The sequence below is a fragment of the Chinchilla lanigera genome, unplaced genomic scaffold, assembly GCF_000276665.1.
Source record: "Chinchilla lanigera isolate Chin_1 unplaced genomic scaffold, ChiLan1.0 scaffold00029, whole genome shotgun sequence".
Taxonomy (NCBI): Eukaryota; Metazoa; Chordata; class Mammalia; order Rodentia; family Chinchillidae; genus Chinchilla; species Chinchilla lanigera.
This window is the reverse complement of record NW_004955430.1, coordinates 17,416,776-17,439,802: the sequence shown is the minus strand read 5'-3', so window position 1 is coordinate 17,439,802 and position 23,027 is coordinate 17,416,776. Positions and strand designations below refer to the sequence as shown.

The 23,027-nt window shown below is 49.1% G+C and overlaps 1 protein-coding gene across 1 annotated transcript in view; it reads right to left on the bottom strand.

Annotated features, from left to right (window-relative positions):
- Positions 1 to 23,027, bottom strand: part of Rarb (retinoic acid receptor, beta) — a gene marked incomplete at its 5' end in the record, with an annotated part of 390,023 nt that overhangs the window by 17,756 nt on the left and 349,240 nt on the right. The window contains 1 exon segment of the mRNA XM_005387488.2: positions 7,468 to 7,628. Within this exon segment, the coding sequence (XP_005387545.1) occupies positions 7,468 to 7,628 (161 nt within the window).

Here is a 23,027-nt window from a genome sequence, read left to right as displayed (position 1 = left end):
AGAAAGAAAGAAAGAAAAAGAAAATAAATGTAAAGTGTATTTGATCCACTCAATTCTGAGACTCTGGTGGGAAGAACTGAGAAGCTCTTGGTCAGTGACAGTGAACGTTGCCAGGAGTTTCGGGGACTACCAGGGGGAGAAAGCATCTATAAAAATGAAGCTGACCTAGAGGAAAGTGGAGGTGAAGATAGAGTGCCTCACCTGAAGACAATGAGCTGCTGGGTAAAGCCATGCCTGATTCACACAAGGATTTTTTTTTTTTTAAATCTAACTTGATTTTAATGTCCATCACCTACAACAGCAAGAATTCTGACTGATGCATATGGGAACTGTCAGCTCGTAGGAAAGCAGTTCTGCCTCCCCACCACCCCCGACTCCTGTCCGGGAAGGTGCAGCAGCCTCCTCACTGGTCTCCCTCTTCCTACCCTGGCCTCAGCAAAGCAAATCTATGCTCATGAAATGAAAAGGGGCTCCTTAAAAACACAAGGCACCGCTCAGAAGCTCCAGTGCACTGTCATCTCACCCAAGCTGAAAGCCAAAGTCGTTATAGTGGGCTCAGGGCCCTACCGTATCAGGTCCCACCTCTGACTGTCCCTTCTGCCCCCACCCCAGCCACACAGGTCTTCTTGCCACGTGTGAGGAAGCCAGGCAAGCCCCCACCACAGTGCTGGTGCTGGCTGCGTCCACAACGTGGACTGCTCCTCCCCAGACTGCTGCAGAAGGTACCCCCTCGTTCCCTCCAGTCTCTGATCAAATGTCACCTCCTCTCAAGCTCTCCCCCAGCCCCTGTAGGAAGAGTACAGTACACTGCCATCCCAGCACTACACATTCCGTCTCGCCCATGCTTACAGCCCTCATCCCCTAATGCACATGGTCACATCTGTTTGCGTCAGAACACTGATGATCCAGTGAGCACATAGCAGGGACTCGGTGAATATTGCTGAGTAACTCAGTGAGTGAAGTTCCCACAAGTCCTTGCTTGTCTGAAACGTCCCAGAATAAGGCTGAGGTTCGGAGCTCCTGCTTCTCCCAGGCAGTGGCCTACACCTGCTCATGAGGTCTTGAGCTCTGCTACTTTCCAAGGCAGGACTGAACCCTCTCAGAAAAGGCAAAGCTCCCCAGGGCTGCTGCTTGACCTTCTGAGAAGTGTACCAGGCTCAGTGAGGGGCACCCTGCGTCCCAGACTAATATTTTCAGTTCTCCGCATCAGTTGAAATCAATCCACAGGAGTCCGTAAAACTAGCTGTTGGCTTTCAACGACTGCAAGAAAATCCCAAAGAAGAATCTGCATAAGGAAGGCCACAGGCACCCTAAGACCGGAGGCCATCGCTGCCCTTCCCAACACTCCTCCCGGACGGGGAGCATGCATCCTCTGGATTTATTTTATTCCTTCCTCAAGGACCTTGGTGGAACACAGTACACTCGGGGGAACAGAAGATCAAGATGTGCGGCTATTCAGGCTGTAATTAAATTTAATAGGCAGTTTATCTGGTTCGTAGGAAGATGACATGGAAGAGCGGGACAGAGACACAAGCTTACGACGGGAAATCATTTTACAATAGAGTATCCATCTGGAAAAAAAGACATTGCCCGACCCAGCAAGTGTGAACGAAATCTTCATCAGCGTCGGATGAGGTTACTTCATCATGTGGCAGGCGGGGAGAGAGAGAAGCCCGTCGCACCTTCTATTAAAAATAATGCACAGCCGTGGAAACGGCATGTAAATCTAACTCACTATTATGCAAACTGAAGGGAAGAGGCAGTTAATAAAACACCAAATAACCTGGTGTTTTATTATACTGGTTGCTGGATTCATAGGCGCGAGGGTTAACATGGCTTGTATGTTATCTTCCAGCGGCGACACACGGAGAGCCCCGGCCTGTGTGGGCTGGTAATGAAGGTGTTATGGGGAGCACAGAGGAAGCCAGGATTTTCAGGGCCATTTTTATGGACAGGGTGGGAAACCAGGACACAGGGAAGGAGGGGGAGAGACGCAGCAGGGAGCAGAGGCCCCTGCTTGACGGTGAGAACAGCCACAGCACAAGCGGAAGAGCACAGGCTGATCCGTACACCGCTCTCGTATCTCAGCTGCAGAGTCAAAGGCGGTCTGGGCGTCCGCAGGAGCCTCTCAGGCAGGAGCGCCAGGGTACCTTCCCAGCATGCTGTGTGGGGCTGCCCACACGGAGGAAAGCGCCCTACGGCCCCCCAGGGCCACCTTAAGCCACAGAAATGCTCAAACCCACAGTAAAATCCAATTAAATGGCAATTTCCACCACACAAATGGATCCCTTTCACAGGTCCGCTGGCTTGGTTCTGTGCTGCTGCACATGCTGCTTTTCTGATTGGCGTTACCTTCGGAACAAGACCTGTACATGGAAGCTGAATCACCGTCGCTGTTACAATCCCATTTATGACAGATTCTAGGTACCATGTACCGCATTTTATGCAGGGCTTGTTTGGCTAAGAGGGGAATGCAGAATTCCTTTAGCCGTGTAAGAGTTACAGTTCTACAGGAATGTTGAGAGCATCCACTGAGGCAGCCTCCTCCTTCCTTAGGCCCATGTCCTCTGCACATCCTGACGGATGTCCTTTCCAGCTGTGCTCGTCGTCGTCTCCAGCACTGTGTGAGAGTAAGTTCATCTTGCTTCCTGTCACCCAGGGTTGGTGTTACTTCCTTACAGGAGCCATAGGATGGCGGCATGGAGGGCGCTCAGTAAACGAGTGTTGGAAGCTCACAGTGGCCCAGGCAGTGCGGACAGGGCAGGCGTGTTCACTGCAAAGGACCGACGCTCATGAAGGTATGGCCGGTTCAAGGAGAGACGTGAGGTGAAGAGTCGGGGCCAGAACTCAGTTTTGATTACTTAGCTGACGACAGGTTAATTTTCCGAAGTGAAAGATGCGTCTGCCAGCGGCTAGAAACCCTCACAGCGTCCTTCGTTTTCTGAAGCACGACTGCTAGGAAGTCTTTCTGTGGGTTACTGATTCTCTCTGTGCTCACTGTCTAAGTAGTCACAGGCTTCTTCAGTCTTCATAGTTACAACTCAGGAATCCCTTGGGAGGCAGCCTGTGACCCCCCAAACGCTGTGAGGACGCAGAGCGGCAGGATGGGGGAGCAGACAGCCTGGGCTGGGGTCGTGCCATGTGCACTCTTCTTGGAGTCTTCCTTCTGCAGCACCTGAGCACACAGCTATAGATGATGACAAGATGCATCTCACAGGATGGAGAGGAGAAAACGTGTCCTTTCTGCTCCCCACCTCTCTGCCAGAAACTGTGAGGTCCTCCAACAGTCTTCTCACTGAGCCTCTCAGGCAGCCCCACAAAGTGGCCACCATTAAAATTCCTACTATAAGACCACAGAGGGGACGCTCCCATAATGGTTAAGCTTCCAACGTCACGCAGCTCCTAAGCAGCACAGGCAAGGCGTGACCCTGGCTGCGGGAGGGCCACAGCTCAGGGGCTGAGCTGCTCAGATCGCGAAGTCCACGTCCCCGAGTCTCCCCTGGCTTTCTCCTTGCTCTGCTTAGCACCGCCCCGTTCTCTCCCTTCGCAGTGGAGTCCACCCCTGCTGTGTGTGCAGAGGGGTCACAGTTAGAAAGCTTCTCCAGGACACTGGCTCCAAAGCCTGGAGGTGGGCAAGCTGCCCAGTCTGGGCGAAGGGTGCGGGGCACATGCTTCTCTCAGCACCATCCTTTCCTGCCATCGCCAGGCTTAGCACGACCATTTGTCCCCAACTGACCCTAATTAGGGAAGGAAAGGAGCTCCTCTCCTCCGAAAGAGCTGGAGGTGGGCGCCTGGCTGCCTGCCTGTTCCCCCATCTTCCCACTTACTCTGAAGGCATCTGACAGGGATGCCACTCTGGGAAAAGTGGCAGGAAGCTTCTTGCCGTGGAAGCAACTGCCTAGCTAAAAAAAGCTCTTCAAAAAATGCTCAGCTCGGAACTGAGAGCTTGCAGAGAATGTTGCGGCTGCTGTTATTTATTTATATTCCCACCTACTTCCAGAAGGGATTCGAAGCAGCTTACAAGGAAAACAAAGCCAGATCCGCGCGCGCAGGACAGTGGACATGGGTGACCAAGAGACAGTGTGAGCACCTCAGTGCAGCCAGCGGGTGGCGTGCGGCTGACGGAGGTTGCGCTGCCTTTTGGGGAGGGCCTTGCGTTGAGCTTCCATTTGTATTCTCCCTGCTTGATGGAACAGGACAGCTCCACAAAGCACCTAGGATGAGGGGTCCCAGTTGCCGGTGTCCCCCAAGCAGGTCGGATGGGGAAAGGCCTGGGAGGCCTGCAGGGAAGGCCCCTTTCCTTCGCCAGAAGCAGATCCTGAAACAGGACTTGAACGCAGGTAGCTCATTGAGGAGGAGCCCACAGGGAGCCCGGGAAGATGAGGGGGAGGGCCGGGGAGGGAGGTGGGCAGTGTGATCACCACGGGGCGGCTAGGGCTTGCGCGTGTTGGGGAGTTCGGGGAGGTGGCCTGGGAACACCTGAAAAACATCCTGTCCGAGTGGCAAAGAGGTTGGGATGTACACTGCAGCTGCCCGCAGAAGTGTGGGTGTCCCCGAGGGAGCCACCCAGCAGACCCTGGCCACGTCAGGTGTGTGCTTCAGGTGGGAGCAAATGCCACATATGGAGTCTGGCCTGTCCTCCTGTAGATTACAACAGGGGCTGCTTCTCCTGGTCACCACGTGAGCCAGGGTAGGTGCTGACGAGGTCACGCTATGACTCCACCCGAGGAAGGAGGAGGGTCCCTGAGCCGGGAGCACGGGACCCCAGGTATGGCCACACACTGCGTCTCGCCTCACACACAGCTCAAAAGCCTCCTCTGCCAGGACACTCCTCCTCTGACCTCTTTTTCTTCTCCGTTTACCTCGTTCCTGGAACACAGAGACTTCCTTCTAGCTCGTGTCTCCGATGGTGCCTGCTCCCAGTCTAGCTCACCATCTGCCCTCTTGATCAGCTGGGTAAGAGAACCGCTCCTGGAGTCAGACTGTCCCTCCTCCGCCCCTTGTCGAGCGGGAGGAAACGGGAAAATTACTTGGCCCTTCGTGCCTCAGTGGGCTGATCTGCACGCGGGGGTAACAATGCCTACCTTGTGAAGAACATGCTTATAGTACTTAGCATGGTCCCGGTACATGGTTAATGCTTGATAAATGCTGGCTGTAGTAATGATAACAATGATAAAGACATAATAAACTGTCGATTTCTCTCCATTATTTTTAGGTGGAAATTCTGACTCCTCACTTGGTATTTAGGAGTCTGCAGGGCTTTTGGCCTCCTCACTTCCCACTCTCAATTCACGGCAGGCCTTGTTCTTTTTTTTTTGGTTTTTTTCTCCGGTACTGGGAACCGAACTCACAACCTTGCGCTTGCCAGGCAGGTGCTTTGCCGCTGAGCTAAATCCCCAGCCCCCAGGCCTTGTTCTTGTCCTGTTTTCTCTCTGTTTCTCCTTCAGATGCTTCCTACCTTCCCTCTCCAAGCTATTCCTCGTCTCCTTGACTCACCCGGACACTTAGCCCAGCTTGGTGCCTCGAACACGACTGGTGATGATAAGCATTTCCAAGAGGCATCCGTGCCATGACCGGCACTGGTTATTAATCACTTCACTCCTCTGCGTCATCAGCGCACATGGCACGGGCCAGGTCCGCGGGGTCCGTTCACACACAGACGACGGACGCGCAGCGGATGGAGTCTGCATCGGATCCCGGCTGGCAGATCCTGTGAGCCCCCCTCATGTCATCCTTCCGTCACCTCGTACTCTCCCCACTTACAGGCGGGACAGTGAGAGTGAGGAGCGAAGTAAGTGGTCACAGCCACAAAGCTGTGTGGCTCCAGGCCCTTGTTCTGATGCAAGGCATCACTTGCACAGTCTCTGCTTCCCTCCCAGGTTCAAGTGGCAGCTCCCTTAATGGCTTGTCCTGCTCTGTGTCCTGCTTTGGACAAGAACAGAGCACCTGAGCTCAGCAGGAGCTGGCCTCGGACCCAAGCGCCCTCCTCAGCCTGCCCGGCATGCCGGTGTCTGCTTCTCCGGCAGGAGCCTGCATGGGCCCCGGAAGGCCATCCTGGTGTTGCTATGCAAAGTGCAGGTCACAGCCTTGGCTTCTCAGTTCCCTGGCGGTGGCATCAGTGTCACTGGAAGCCTGTGTGAAACATCCAGCTCAGACCTGCTGGGGCAGACACTGCAGTTTCACAGGGTGGCCAGGTGCTGCCGGTGCACATGGAGCGCTGGGAGGAGCCTCTGCTTCCGGATGTGCAAAAGTCTTCGGTTTGGTCAGGCGACTTGCCTACCTCTGACGTCACTGCCTTTGTGGCCCTGCACATCCAGCAACCTGGAAGCTGCTGGGCGAGTTCCAGCGCCACATTCCACAGAATCCTCTGCGCCTGCCCAGCCGCCACGCTCACGAACATCCGGGGCATGTGGCCCTCCTCCTCACAACTGGCTTCAAAGCATCTCCCCTCACTATTCTTTTTTTTTAAGGTCTCACCATTTCATTTTTTATCCTCAGGACCTTTCACACTATTACTCTCCGAGCACATCAATTACAAACTACCAAATGCTGCAACATTTGCAGTTTTCTAAAACTACATTTACTGCTATTTCAGGTATAGTATATACCATTTAAAGAGGCCAGAACAACCCTGTAATTCCATCCAGTCATTCCTTTGTCAAATATCTATTAAGTGCCTGCTGCGTGCCATGAACCAGGAATGTGGTCAGTTAATGTGATAGATGCAGAACGACTGGGATCAGTGTAAGGACCTCGGGCCCTTTCCATGGCACGTCCTAGCTCAGCCACTCGTTCATCCCACTGTCCATCTTGCTTCTCTCCCCTCCTCCTCCTGCTTGGTTTCCAGCCCTCATGAAAGCCATGCTTCACGGCACAGTGGGGAGCAGAGGGGACCACGCATCCTAGAGGGACAAGTTGCCCTCAGTTCTTCTAGGCCCTGGTTGGGGGTTTTTACACATACCCAAGTGAAGCCAGAACCTGGCCCCATAGTCTTGGCTGGATTCAAAGGCCAGACTGCTATTTTAAAAAGACTGACCCCATGGTCCCTGAGGGTCCCATCTGGGCTCTGTACAAGTAGGAGTCTGTCACAACTCATATAACACAGCGCTTCATTGGCTTGATTTATCTCTACCAGACCACAGTCCTGGGGAGCAACAACAAATGGTCCTGTTGTCAGTGTCTGGCAGACATCTTGACACAAAAGAAGTGCTCAGTTAGTGCCTCCTGAGTAAACGCGCATGCGCGCAGGCGTGACAAAATTGAGGGCGAACCCATCCTACACGTGACTTTCCAAGGGCTGCCATACGGAAGGAAGTGGCCACACTGTCACCCCATGTGGCCGACACGCACGGTCTGGGCTAAATTTGGGAGGACATCCCTGCCAGACCCAGGGCAGACTATGAGTGTGTGGTGTGCATGCGTGCATATACGAGCAAGGGCCTGTGCCCACATGCCAGTGCCTCTTACCGTGGTGTATTTACCCAGCTGGCAGAGTGAGGGGAAGGTTTCCTGGTGAGCTTTCCGGATCTTCTCTGTGAGATCGTCCAGCTCTGCTGTCATCTCATAGCTCTCTGTGCATTCCTGCTTCGAAGGCTCCTTCTTTTTCTTGTTCCTGTCATTCCTGACAGCTGGAAACGAGAGAGAAGGCAAATGAGATGCCACTAAGTTCTGGGCCTGGGCTGTCTGCTACAGGAGTTTCCCTCTCTTAGCGCTGCCTGGGAATCACTTGGCCCTTGGAAAAGGAACAGCAAAGAAATGTGGGATAAACAGACGCCACTTAGGAAGGGACTGGGAAGCCAGGGTAGGTGAGTGTAAGGCCTAACGCTCCGGGACTGGCACGTGTCAGAGAACTTCCTGTGTGGCTGGATTCCTTGGAGTGAGAATTTTTCTAAGAGCACTGCCTCCAGTTCTAGAGAGGAAGTCCTGAGACGTCTTTGAGAGAACCCTTTCTGCCGGGGAGACAGGTCCTTGAGCACAGCCCCGGCTGTTACATACCAGTAATAGTATTTCCTAGCTAAGCATTTTCCTCTCTTTCCACTTCAGCTTTCTGAATTGTCTTGCACTTTGAAGAGATATATCTTAGGGGTGACAGCATTAGAGTTTTTGTCCCTTTCTGCCTTTTTGCTTGCTAAACTTTCTGTATTAACCACACTGTCTTATGTTATTTACAATGTTATTTGAAAAGAGTACAAAACTCTCAGCCTGGAAAACCCTCCATTCATCCACTGCCACCCAATTCTAGGTCCGCTCCGGCCCGCTGCCTCTTCGCAGGCGTGTGTGGTTCGCCGCCGTGCGGAGCATGGCGCACACAGACGCTGCAGAAGCCCAGCGTCCTCCCGTGGCACGGCGTCTCAGATGACCACAAATCCGGGTGTAATTCAACGCTCCAGCCTCTGGCTAGGATCTCCTGAGGAAGGAAACCGAAACCCAAGGAGGTGGACAGGTGAAACCGGACCACGTGGCCCACCTCCAGGGAGTCCATGCTCCCTGGCGACCTGGGGGTGCCGGGCTGGACACCGCCTGGCTATGTACGCCGCTGCCATGACCCGGGAATCTGTGCTACGAAATGACCCAGGCATAATCTGATCTGCCCTAAGAGGATTTGGCCTGCGCTGCCTCGCAAGGGCACACCAGCAAGCTGAGCACTAGCAGCTCCCCGAGTCCTCACTAGGAGATTCCTCAGAGCCTCTCTGGCATAGGAGCTGAGGGACAGGTAAAAGAACGGCAGGGAAGAGGAGAGGAGAGAAGGGCCGGGGTGGGAGGGAGGAAAGGATAAAGCGGAGCGCAGGAGAGTGGTACTGAGAAAACACAGTTTAGATCCCACTCACTGGCCCGTGAGGAGCAGCGGCTGGGGAGGAGGGAAATGCTTGTGGGTATCCTGAACATTACACTGGGAGCTGTGCCCATAGGCTTTTATTTAATCCCCTTATTAAGTAGGCAGTTTCAGACCCATTTTACAGATGTAGAAACAGAGTCTCAGTGTCGCTAACAAATGTGCCCAAGTTTATGTGGTTCTTTCCTCACCTGCATCCACATATTCCCAAAGGAGAGGACATATCTGAGAATATCGCTCCTCAGGTTTCCTTCCCGCAGGACCTGGAAATGGCACTGCTCTAGTCACTGGTGCAATAAGGGCATGACTCAGCCTCAACAGCACTCTGCGTCAGGGCCTCTGTGGGCAGAGCCCTTCCGGGAGGGGAAGGGTTGTGGGGTCTCAGCGCAGGGAGAGTCCAAGGGGCGGAGACGCCTGCCCTGTGGCTGTCCTTCAGATGGGTGTGAGGGTAGGTTGCGGCCCAAAGCTTGCGTGAGCACCACAGGCTCTGGGTGCAGCCGGTCAGACCCCCGTCTCCCTGCCTCTGCCAGTGGCCCTGTTCCTCCCATGCAAGAGTCAAATCTAAGCAACCAGGGCATTTCCCAAACTCGGCCCTGAAGAAAGCTGGACAGCTCTTCAAGCGTTTACGCTTAGAGTTACATGTGACCCAGCGGCTCCTCCCTTGGGTAATACGGCCCGGACAACTGAGAATGGACGTGCAAAACGTGAACTGAACACTCAGAGCGACGTTATTCACAACAGCCAAATGCCCATCAACTGGTGAAACAAATCGTGGCTTACCCACACAATGGAAATTATTTGTCCTCAAAAAGAATGCAGTTCTTTTTGGGTATCTGTTACAACATGGAGGGACCCTGAGAAGATTGTACTTAGTCACTTAAACATATCCTTCATTAAAGCAGTCGTTCTCTTTACATGGGTGCACAGAAAGCACACTGGCTGAGAAGGTGGCCCTGCCCAGCTGCTGGGGGCTGCTGGCCCCACTGAGGTCTCCTGGCTGGCGGCTCTGGGGGCAGGGCAGGGGCTTATCCTTTGGCGGCCACAGTGTGGGCAGTGAGTGGCACAGGGGAAGCCAGAGGATCCGCGCTGAGAGCTGCTCCAGTGCTTACTACCCGGGGCCAAGCCCAGGGAGGTCGGCTCCTCTGAGCCCCTCCTCCCTGGAGGCACGCATGGCTGCGGGGTGGGCGGGCAAGCAGGCCGCTGTAAGGATTTCTGTGGGTTCTGAAGCTTCTCCTCCCTGCAGAAACGGGTGAACGTGAATCCCCAGAAGTGTGGGGATCACTGTGGGGCCCATGGCGGTCAGTGGTAGAGGAAACTGTCATTACAAAGTGAGGCTTCCAGAGAATCTCTCTGTTCGCAGCAGCAAATGAGCAGGCCGACACATTTGTTCCTTCGTTGTCTGTCCATTCATGCAGCGGCTATTTACTGAGCATCTACCATGTGCTGCCAGCTGTGCAGGGGCCACGCTGAAAACACAGGACAGTTCCTGCTGCCATGGAGCTTATATGGTGGCAGACGGGTACTGATCACATAAAACAGTGACAGTAGCAACAGTAAGAAAAATAACACCAGTGTCACCATTACTATCTGTGAGTCATAAACTGGAGGGTTATTTATTACAATGCTAAAAGTGTGCATTGCAATTACCATAACAGATATCAGGCAATTATTGGGACCCTCTGTTCAGAGAAAGCCATGTGTTCCTTATAAACGCCAGAAAGGGTAGTGTCATCATTCTGTCCCCGGGGCACACGGGCACGTGGAGAAACAGGAAGGCAGGTGACCCGCCCACGGCCATGCATCCTGTAAGTGAGGTAGCCAGGTTCTGGACTCGGGAAACTTGGCTCCAGGGCCCCTGGTCAACACTGCTGCGCCCTGCTGTGTCTGTCACACACACAGTGTGTGTGGTGATGGGGGACGGGTCAGGGAACCTGCACACATCTGTGGGGGGCGGGGGGCGGGGGCACGCACGCGCGCATGCGCACACAGCTCCCTGCCCTGGATGGGAAGGCGACTGGGGAAGGGGAGGTACTGGAGGGCAGATGAGCAGGGAGCCCACCGACCCTTCTCTAGGAGCCTGGGGTGTGCAGCTGAGCAGTCGCACGGCCTCTGCCTCTTTCACCCCAACAGCACCCACGTATCCATGCTGGATCTAGGGGCTGCTTCCGACACCCCCTGGGAGAGAGTGGGGACGCAGGCTGGGGCACACACTGTCGCACCTGCCTCTCAGCCGCTTCCCACGGTCCCCCCCTCCTAGGCGGTTCCCAGGGCTTCATGTAGCACCTGTTTTGTGAATGAAAAGGAGGACATGTGACGAATGTGGAGTTCCGCCCGCTGTCAGGCCTGTGTGCCCCAAGACAGAGCGCACCTGAGCCTCTCGCTTCCACAAATTAAAGTTCTCACTATCGCCTCGGAGTCTGCACGGGAATCACTAACCGCTTCCCACCCCTGCGGTCCTGGCCAGGAGGCTGATGAAGTGTCGGGGGAAGGAGAGAGCCGAAGGGTCATGAATGTGATTTATACACCTGAGAGAACCCGGCCCGATGTTTGCAAAGCGTTTCTTGGACTAAAGGTGCTCCATAAAATATCAAGTATTCTCCTTGTGAGGGGCTAAGTGCTACAAATCAGATTTGGTGGCATAAAAGTAACATATTTATGATCCACTATCATATTGCAAATGAAATGAATGTAATAAAAGTGTCACTTATACAAATACCTCTGATGTACGGATCTCGACCTATGAATATGAAAACAGACACCCAAGCACTTTTATTTGAATGTCTAATCACGGAAATAAATGAAGTCATGTTCATTTTAATGTGTGCACTTGTGCATGTATCTGGAATATTGATTTCCATGCACACAATAAAAATTTAAGGCAAGAAACATGCAAAAGATGTGAATCTCACTCAGACTCAGGAAGAGATGAAAACAATGCTTCACTCAAAATTTCTTTGTGTCCATAAAGAAAACATCAGTGACATTTTTTTTTGTCCATAAAGTTTTTTACATTCAGTGTAGCAAAGGGAACGTAACGGCCTATTTATTCTTGCTTGAAAATTAAAGCCTGAAATACACACATCTTGACTCCTCAGCTCCCTGCTAACTGCAAGAATAATGGGTCACAGTTGGTGATTAAAGCTAGCTAGTTGTCGTGAGTGGGGGAGGGCCTGTAACTGACATACTCATATACTCAAGAGGAAAACACACAAATATAGTCTAATCTTAGTTCAAAAACCATTTTATGAACTAATTATGTACATGAACTACCACAGAGACACAAAGGCAGGTGGGTCCGTTACTAATTGCTAGAGACACACTTTTCCCAATCTGAAGGATTTGGGGATTGGTGCTCAAGCATTTAGCCCTGCAGGTCTCACTACAGAGGGGAGAACTGAGCTAAGTGAACACTCCCTCCTCACACACGCTAGCTGGAGTGAGAAAGGAGAGCCTTTTGTCACCTATAGTGAGATGGGCGCCTTTTGGACCAGCTGAGGGGCAGAACACCTAAAGGTGCCTGTTGAATGCACAAAGTCCTTCCATTCCTCGGGATCTTGATTTCAGGGCTTGTGAAATGGGTGCCCCAAGGACAGCTCCCAGCCCCCAAAGCGGCAGCACATGTGCCAGGCCTTCCAAAAGTGAAACCATGGCCCACACCACCGTGGAGCGGAGGAGGGCTGACGCATCCGCTGTGCCAGTGAGAGTGCAGGGAGCATACTTCAAATTTTTACAGAATATTACATCTTCAAATCTTGGAGGAAGACAAAGTCTGGAAGTATTATTTTGAGAGTTTAATAAGGATCTTTTATCCTATGTCAGCTTGTTAAAATTATTTAAAAGTGACCGAAAAATTCCCCAAAGAATGGGGTTTACAGATACAAAATGCTTTCTTTTAGCACTAGTGGTGCTATGCTAATGAAACTTTCAAAAACAATTCTAAATACATTCTCTTGCGCTGCTACATTTAAGATGCAGAGATTCTACCCTGCGCAAGTGACAGTGCTCCAAATCCCTTTCTCCTCTTCTGCCTGGGCTGGCGTGGGCAGCCTGACCATGACTGCACTTCGTTGGACAGGCCCAGAGTAGTGACCATTCTTGCAAGGCGGGAGATTTGGAGTTAATAAGGCTCCCTCTTAATTGACAAATCCTTTTCTTTGGATATATGAACTATAGGAAATATCTTAGTTCAACTCCAAAGACAAGAGAAGAGCCCACCCAGCATGCTGTGTAAAGCAGGAGCTGGACGGCGGGCAGTTGAGCAGCGATCACACACACGTCATCATCAGCGGCAGCGCTGGGCAACAACTTGCTATGCTGATGGCTTTGCCTAAGTCTTGCTTGTAGAAGGCGGATGTGTCCTCGGCTTTCTGTTTGTGGCAGGGTTATCCAGCACGAACAAGAAGAGAGGAAGACCTCTCCTGACGGACTGAAATTGAACGTTAAAATGAGGCTGGCCTACTGCTTTTTAATTAGGAGTAAATTCAGACTGTATGATCAATTCATCTTTTTTTTTAAAACCTCCAGTCTGGAGGAGTTCAGTACCCAGTCCCATAATCCATTTTCACAGACAGGAAATTCTTTGCTTATGTCAGATTAAAGCTCACTTCCTTGGTAGCCCTGCCTGTCCTCACGGATCTGAAAAGTTGTTCAGTGGATCATTTAACTTTTTGAAAAAATACAGGCAATCTCTGAATCAGGAATCAATATTCTTAAAATAGGGTCACATATGTACAGGATAAAAAAAGTTCAGTGTGGATACACGCACATCCCTTTACATTTCTTTCACAGAGTGCGCACAGAATGCCTTTGAAAAGCATTATGTGATGGGGACAGGGGGAAAAAGGAAATTTCCTGGCAGCAGATGGTTCCAGATCAGGTTGTATCTTGTTCTGTGCCATATGTATTCTGGATAGGAAGTTACAGGCTTGCAAATATTAAGCAACAGAATCTATTGTGATAAATTCTAATAGCCAAATTTTTCATTTTCTACTGTCCTCTAAGCCCAATTATCTGCAAATGAAATGAAGTTTTTCTTGATAGTGTCACCATATATTTGTTTTAAAATCTTTTAAAAATACAAATGACATTTTTCTCAGCTGGGAAAAGTTTTGAGAAGTAGCACTCTGATCAAGAGGAGGAGGGCACTTGTTCTAGCTAACACTATCCCAGATCAACCTTGAGCCAGCAGCCCCCTGAACCTGGAAAAGAGTTCAGGCAGGACCAGCAGAGTTACCCATCCAACCATAGCTAACTGCAGGCTCAGGAGAGAAGCCAGGGAACCTTGAAGTACAACTCATCTGATCAGTAGTCTTGTGTATAATAGCAACTGCTTATTGTTTCAAGCTATTAAGCTTTGGAGCAATCTGTTATGCAGCTATAGCTAACTGATACAGTTTATGGAAAGAATGCTTTTATATAATAGTAAAACATACCCATATTTTTTTTTAATCACAAAGCATATTTGAATCAGTGGTGGCCTTGGTTTAGTAGTGAAGGCAAGAAAGAAAATATTGGTCATTTCTGCAACTCACAGTTCCAGATTCTGCTGACATCTATTACAACAAGCAAAATGATGGAACTGTACACTGCAGGTTTTAAACAAGGTGAAAGGAACACTGGGCAAGTGGAAAGGGCACTGGCCTAACATTCCAAAGGCCTATATTTTAGTTCATCATCTACTCATTGACTACTGAGAGACTACCCATAATAGTCTTCTATTGTCTCTGAGCCTTTGTTTCTCATCTAAAAAAGTGATGGGATTAATTTTGGTCCATTACACACAGAGGCATATGCAGTTACATAAATGACTGTAAAACAATGTGACATACATAAAAATAGGTGGAGTTCAACACCAATTCATTTACCCTACAAATGCTTACTGTATTGTGGAGCTAATGAAGATACTGAGTCGAAGAATGTGCTTTCCCACAGCAAATGAAGTGCACCTGACATAGAAGGTGTGCTCCAAATACACAGTAAATGTATTACAAAGACTGTATTATAGTGAAGACACTGCCGTTACCCCTCCTCAATTTGAATACAATTCTTGTCACTTCTGAAGCAATTCTGAAGTCCTGCTTCATGAGTGTCTTTACAAGGTAAGACAAGAAAATTCACTGAATACTGATGCCAACTGCCGTCCAAGGCAAGGGCAGAGTTATAGAATTATTACAGTGTGCTCCTCATCCGCCTTATTCATTGGACCTGGCACCATGCAACTCCTAGCTCCTCCCAGTGGTAAGTGCTTTAAATAGATTCAGAACATTGAGAGAGCCACGGCAGTGCAACTAAAAGACACTCAGGAAAGTGGAATCCTAGAACCGCTTCAGAGGGAGGCAAGGACAATGGGATATGTGTGTTCAAAGGGAGGCGGGTATCTTAAGGGGGTTTAATAGCAACATATATTTTACTGTGATGCAATTAAAAATTAAACATTCACTATAGTTTTCCATCACACCTTGCATAATACAGAATATGAGTTTAGGATACATGGAATTCATGGAAATGTAAAAGCACTAAAGTAGCAGTGGAAAAAGGAAGGGGAAAAGAAAGAAGAGGATGAAAGAAACAAAACAAAAGGAAAGCACAGGGGGAGACAATGATGAAGGTAAAGAGGAAAGAATTTTTATCCAAGGCAAGACCAGTGCACCAGCCTAGTGCCTTCTAACTAGACATTAACAAAAAGACAGAATATAGGTAAACTACGGAGGTACACACTTTCAGTGGTTCTTGTATGGCAGGACTTTACATCTGCACTTGGGTTAATAAACGTGATTATGTTCACTTCTTTCAGAGTGAACTGCTGAGGTACTGCACGACACACATCTGATGAGCATCTACACGAAGCATCTCCATGTGTTGACAGGCACCCGAGAGTTAGACAAATGGTCGGCAAGTTTTCCGGATGGTTGCCAAAGACCTTATCTAGGATATTAATGTAGAGAAGCTACTGCATATTGTCAAGTTGGTTTTTTTTTTTTTTTTTTGATACCGGAAATCAAACTCAAGACCTTGTGCTTGCCAGGCAGACGCTTGTGCTGCTGAACTATATCCCTGGCTTTTTGGTTTTTTTGAGACAGGGTCTCGCTATATGGTTCAGGCTCACTTTGTAGACCAGGCTGGTCTCGAACTCACAACGATCCTCCTGCCTCAGCCTCCCGAGTGCTGGGATTACAGTCATGCAACACCACACTCGGCTACAGTGTCAAGTATTTCTTAGGAATGAATCATTAGAGAAATGGTATACACATGGACATGTAGGCATTCATATAATGTGTTTACTCTAAATGGAAAATAATCCATGAGAAACTCTCATAGCATTTCAACTGGTTTATGCCAGCCTCTCTACCCCCAAGTAATTTGCAGTGAGGTTCTTGACATTCAAAGGTTTTTTAAAGGGGCTGGGGATTTAGCTCAGCGGCAAAAGCGCCTGCCTGGCAAGCGCAAGGTCGTGAGTTCGGTTCCCAGTACCGCAGAAAAACCAAAGGTTTTTTAAGGTCTTCAGAATCACCAATGTAATTCTTGTTCAGTATGGCTTTTGTTCTCAATACATTCTTCTAATTTTACTTTTTAAAGAATTTACAATTCATGTATGAAATATATGTTGGTCTACTACTGGATATAATTAGTCCATTAAGCACAACCCCACCAATAATTATGGATTTGAGGTGTCTTTTAACTGAGATTTCCCATTCCATTAATCCACCTAACCACTCATTTATTTATTCACATATCCACTCCTATCTTTGTCTATTTATTCAGTTCTTCTGCAAACCACTCTATCTAGCCATTGAACTGTCCATGCTTGCATATAACCATCCATCTGTACTATTTATTCACCCAGTGATTACTATATACCTGTCCATTCATCCATTTATCCATCTATTTGTCCACTAATCCATTCATCCATCAACTTATTTTTTCTTCAGTCACAATAGTTACTGAGTATTTACACTGCATTTGTCACTGACCAGTGATAAGGAACAACAGTGAAACAACAGAAACAATATTGGTTCATGAGATTTGCATTCCGGTAAATAACAGTCATCTACACAAATAACTCCCATTAAATAAGGTGGATGTCAGAAGGGAGGATTCATTTGCTGATTCAAGCAACAAGAACACAAAACCCAAGGAGTAAGTCATGAGTCCCACAGATAAGGGAGCTGTGGGTTTAGCTTCTGTGGTTATGAAAACATCACAGAGAGCAGTCCTGCGCTGAGCACCCTGTAAGAAATGCAATAGATTTTATTCATTCAATACGTTCATTACACGGTGTGGTGGCTGCCCCATAAAGGAGGCTCAACTAGATTTCTTTTTCCTTTTGTTTTTTTTTTTGAGACAGTGTCTTGCTATGTATTTTATGCTGGCTATGAACTCACTACATAGTCCAGGATAGCCTTCAACTCATAGTGATGCTCCTGCCTCGGCCTCCCGAGTGCTGGTATTACAGGCATGTGCGGGCATGCCTGGTATCAATTATATTTCTTAAACAAATGGGGCCTGGAGGAGTAGGAGTCATTCTGGAGAAAAAACAAGGTAGGCAAATGCTTAGGGGTTAAAAACAACATATCTGCATGGTGGAAGTTAGCCTTGGAATGGCCTTCAAGGATTGGGTCTTACTGAAGAGGTGAAAGGTGAGGAAAGAACATGCTGGATGTGCGAGAGATGGGGAGATACTCATGTGCAGGAATGACTGCATCATACTGAAGAAGGGAAGGTTAGGGGCTGGGGAGGAAGGAAGCCTGGGCTGGCAGAAATGGACGCAAAGGAGGAGGGGTAGGGAAGGAAGCACCGCGAGTGAAACACGGGCCTTGGAGACAGACAGAGCACGGCGTGAAGAATAAAATGCAGAAGTAACTGGGTTTTAATCCCAGTCCAGGGCTACCTGAGGTACCATAACAGAGATGCAAATTAGGGTAACCAATGGCAAGGAGGGAATCCATTTGGGGGCAGGAAATGATAAGTTTGTTGGAGGAGAAGTGAATCAGAAATCTGGGTGGCAATTCCAGACGTTTTTCGAGAGACGGTACTAGGATCTGCTCCGAGAATAGCTCTTAACCTAGATAAATTAGGAGTCAGACCTTAGAGATGACTTTTGAAGTCGTGAGAAGAGATTAATAATCTGAGAAACAAGAGAGGACAAGAGGTCCAGGAACTGCTCCTTGGGAGTGGCCGGTAGTCAGCGGGCAAGGAAAAAGGATACAACGACGAAGCAGATGGACAGTGGGCAGCAATTGGAACAACAAAGCAGTGGAGAGAAGAATCTGAAGCAATGGCAGCGGCAGCCTGGGCATGCGTCCACCGTAGCTGCCAGTCAGAAGGAATGAGGAGGGAGCAAAGTTCACTGGTTTTGGCAATGGAGAAAGCAATGACTTTCAAGAAAACATTTATACCGGAGCACTGAGGATGGAAGGCAGATGGGCCGTTCGGGGGAGCGGGGGTGGGGAAGGTTAAAAAGACGCCAGAGAAAGTCCTTCAAAAATCCACCTGGAAGAAAAAAAAAAAAAAAAAAATCCACCTGGGAAGCAAACTTGATCAAAGCACTGAAAACACATAATCAAACCTGTAAAGGAGCTCAGGAAAGTGACCCACGTTTCCCAACACGATGGCTATGTGAACCCCGGAGTCTGAAGCTGCTCCCTTGGAGAGACTCCCTGGAGGGCCACGGAGCAGTGACACTTGGAAGACGCATTCACATAAGAACCGTCTCTGCAGACAGCCAAACCAGGAGGAGGCTGGGACATCCGAGGCCGGAAGATGGAGGTGCTTCCCGGCTGAAGACAAAGCAGGTGTGCAGGCCTCGGGGAAACACCAGCGCAGCCTTGAAGCTCTATGAGGAATCAGGCAAGGCCTCCCGATCAGGTTGGAGGCGGGACCTCAGCTCATGTTTCACGTCTGATCTTGTGAACCTTGCGGTGAGACCTGGGTTGTATGTTCATTTGGGTGGGTGCTGGTAGTGAAAGCACAGAGGCCAGTCCGTTCATGGTGGAGTGCGACCAAGGAGCGGGGTGTTAGAAGATCCCAGCGCAAGAAGAGGTCGTCTGAAGCTAGGGAGGGACAGTGGGAAGCGCCAGACTCAGGGGTGTGGGGCAGGGCTGTGGGACAACCTGCCTTCTAGCTTGTACCATGGCGGGGGAACAAAGAGGGAAGAGAAGGTTGCAAGGGTTCCGGGTGTCACGCGCCATCCAAGCAGAACTGTGCTGTGTGTGCCACGTGCAACTGCCTGTCTGGGTCTCGGGCCAAGAGTGGCAGCTGCACACAGGGCATCGGGAGACGTGCACTGATGGAAGGATGTAGCCACAGAAGGTGAGAGACAGGCCGCTCCCGTCTCCCTGCATTCTGCATCTTCCTGCTCTTGACCCCTCACTTCTAGGAACTGCGTGTGAAAGAGGCTCAGCATTTGGATCTTGACGTTTAAGACGCTACTGTGTGTCAGGATACCGCAGGAAATCAAAGCGAGGCCCTGCTTTGATGGAAATTGTATGCATGTGCGTATGTGTGTGTGTTGGGAGGAGAACGAAATGCCATGTGAAAGCAAAGCACAGAGCAATTTACCTACGAGAAAACTTTGACCATTCCTCGTTCTTGCCTTTGAAGTGCTAAGATGGCAGAAATTCCAACACAATGTGGAAACTCAAGCTCCAAATCTCCCTCTGTTATAGACTAATTTCTCACATCGCTGGTTTAATAAATGACTTGGACTTTTCTTATCCCTCTCTTAGCTGTAAGCACCATCTCACACAACATTGGGATCACCTCACTCTCACCCCTAACCCTTCAGGGGTAGAGAGACTTCCTCCTCATGCTGTGTGCCTAGCTTATCATCTATTATCTCATTTAATTCTACAGTAACTCCGTGCAGCAGGTGGTACTATTACTCTATAAGTTACCCGTGAGGAAACTGAGGCTAAGGGACCTCAAAGGCCACACAGCCATCAACCTATGGGGCTAGGATTTGAACACATATCTGTGTAGTTCCAAAGTGATGTACTGCTCATAAAATAATTCTTTAAAATCTTTGCTTTTCATGAAAGATTAGTGTTCATAGCAGGAATGTAACACAGAGTGTAACTAAGGAATTTTCCTATTTGGCCTTGGCTGCCCCGAATGCCATTGAGGGGTCACTCCTGGGCCACACATGTTACTAAAAGAAAATGTTAAAAAATGAAACAGCAGAAGTAAGCCACAGCCCCAAGACAGAGTACATGAAGTATCAGCCAAAACTGTAGTCACCTCAGCCTTCCCTGGAGTGAACTTACCAGTTTCCCAGTATAAATAGATCATCTCCAATTGCCCCGTCTATAAAGGATTGCTGAATCCTATTTAGTTCACAAAAATCCTCTTACCGCCCTATAGAACTTTAATTCTCAAGCACTTATTTCTCCAGAGAGGCATTTGGCGAAGCAAGCCAGTCATCTTTACCATTCTCTGCATAGCTTAGGGCCACGCACTGGGCTGCCTGACATTCGCAGGGAATCTAGTTTCTATTTGCGGGAGTGCTTCTGCTAAGGGGTCAAAAAAAATGTCAGACTTCTAAAAAATAACACAGAGAATGTTCCTGCCAGAGCTTCACGATTCACTTCCTCTAATATTCACACCACATGCAGAACAGGCTTTGCCCCCTTTTAATCAAAAAGACATCTGCTAATATCTTCTACGGCAGAGAGAAGCGTTGGGGGCCTGCGAAGAGGAAAGACAGCACCTAAACCCAACGTTCTAGAGAAGCACGCCAGCTTTCCCGGACACCTGCTTCTTAGCTGTTCCTTCTTGGGGTGGGTGGTGAGTATCAGAAGCTTTTAGGCCGGGCAGTAGCAAGGACCCGATAACAATTCTCATAAGCACATTCAACGAATGTGTACCAAGGCTGAACCCCTTGGGAGGGCAGAAGTTGTCGAGGTTGAGGGGACACTGGAACAGAAGAGCTGAGGAATAAAGTGTACGGGCTGCTCTAAATGGTTGGGAGTAACACGTTTGGGGTCAGAGGTGGAGTTCTGGAATTCCTCCTTCATAAGCAGAGTCTCCGAAATGACTGCATGACCTACTGTTCCTTTGGAAAGTAGCCTAGTAGAAAAGGCTAACTCACACAAATAAGTCTAACACAGATGAGGAGGAAAGATGCAAAAAACAAAGAAATCCAGACATGCTCTTAAAAATGTTATTTTCGGCCCTGTCCATCATTTCTCAAGTGACAAGGAAGAGCGCGTGAGTGCCAGGGACAAAGGCCGCCCTGCGACGCGGGGCCTCCCATCCAATGAAAGGTCAGTCAGTTTAGAGAACCGGAGAATTCTACAGACAACAACCAATGTATTCTATTTACTCAAATCTTTGCTTGAAAAAACTACAAAAAGACAGCAGAAAAAAAATCTCCCTGAGACTAAAATTTTAAATATTTGAGCACTTTGACTTTTTTTGCATTTCATAATGTTCACCCAGTGAATTACAGTTTGCCTGTCTTCCTCTACAGGGTTTCTGTTTTTCTAAAGCTTCAAAGCACAGAAGCACATCTTCTGGTGTATGCTAGATTTTCCACTCCTGAAAACTGCAACATTTATATTTAAAGACGTCTGTTATGGAAATCTCACGTATACCTAGAGGTCATGATATAATGGTTCCCATTCATTCAACATCCAGCTTCAATGGAGAACTTGTAGTGAATCTTACTTCCTCCCCACACTCCCAAGATTACTCTGAAGTGAGCCCCAGAAATTCAGCCCTTCCATCCACAAGTATTTCAAAGTTCTTTCTTTCCTAACAGCCTTGCTTTACTTTGGAGGCATGAAGTCTTGTCTCCTTCATGGAGATTTTAGTAGGAACACAGGCTCAGTGCAAACTGACCTTCTAGGAACCCAAGAAGGGGAACGAGCCTGAAAGACTGGTGGGTGCCCAGCTGACCTTGGCGGATTCCAAGTGGTGCTGGCTGCTTGTCCTGGGGACACACAGGACTCAGGTGCAGGGGTCAAGTGTGAGGGTGTCCATCCCTATGACCAAATCCATTCCACTGAATGACCAGGTTACTTCCAACAAGAGCTGGCAGCCCTTTCCCCCACCCCAGCTATTGTTACAATCTTGAGAAACATATGGCCTGGCTATGCATGTACCTAAGCTTGGCCACACCTTAAGCTGGAAAGGAATACTGGACTCTAAAATACTATTTTTCTCATTGATTTTTCTAGACTTTCTTTGCCCTGTCCAGCCTATTCTACTCACTCCATAATCTTTTGACCAAATTCAGGAAATTGCACAATGGTTGGTCATCTCTAGGAACTGTCATTTTCTGTCATATAGACTATTTTTTTCTGCCCTGTATGCTAACTGCAGAGGGACTCGTGGTCAACTATGATTATTAGCTTTGCTGTCTTATCCCAGGGCTCTTGCTCACATCCACATTTATTTAAAAACAGGGAACACTCAGCGGGCAAAGGGAACTTTTTAGGATGACTCCTGACTTTAAGAAGTAGTCCATAATTACAAAACATGGTTATTAGAGAGTGCCTTGAGCTAACCATCTTCAAAAGGAGGACAGCAGCGGGTGTGGACTGAGAATCCCTGTCTCCTTGGAACTCCTGCTGACTCACGCATTTATGAGAAAGGTTGAGACATAACCGAGAAGGTAAGAACCATTCAACTTGAGACGCCCTGGGATCCCTGCAAAGCCTGTCTTGCAGCCCATCGAAGAATTCTCCCGCCTAGAGTGTCGCAGTCCTCTCCTCACTCTTCATGTGCCATGAAGTCCATGCCCAAGTCCTCCACTACAGAGCATACGTAACCAGAAGTCTCCGTCTGTCGGCAGATCTCCGCGCTAAGCATCAGATGTGACAGTCTGATTGTCCCTGGACATCCAGAACACCTCACGCTGACCCTCTCCTAAACAGGGCTTTGGCTACCCCACAGGATTCCTTCTCCCCCTGTGTGACCATTGCATTGACCGGCGCCATGATCCATGCGGGGGTGCAAGCCCCAAATGAGAGAGGTGGGCCCATCCCTCTCTCTTTTGCGTCCGACATCTCTCACTTCCCACTTTCACCATGCGAAGTTACCGCAAGGTGAAGCCTACACACCGGAAAGCATGCCCTCACCCGACATCTCTAAATCCTGATCTTAGACTTCACCGCCTCCAGGTACGGAAGAGATAAATTTCAATTGTTTCTAAGCACTTCATCTACAAGATTTTTCTTATAGCAGTCCAGATGGA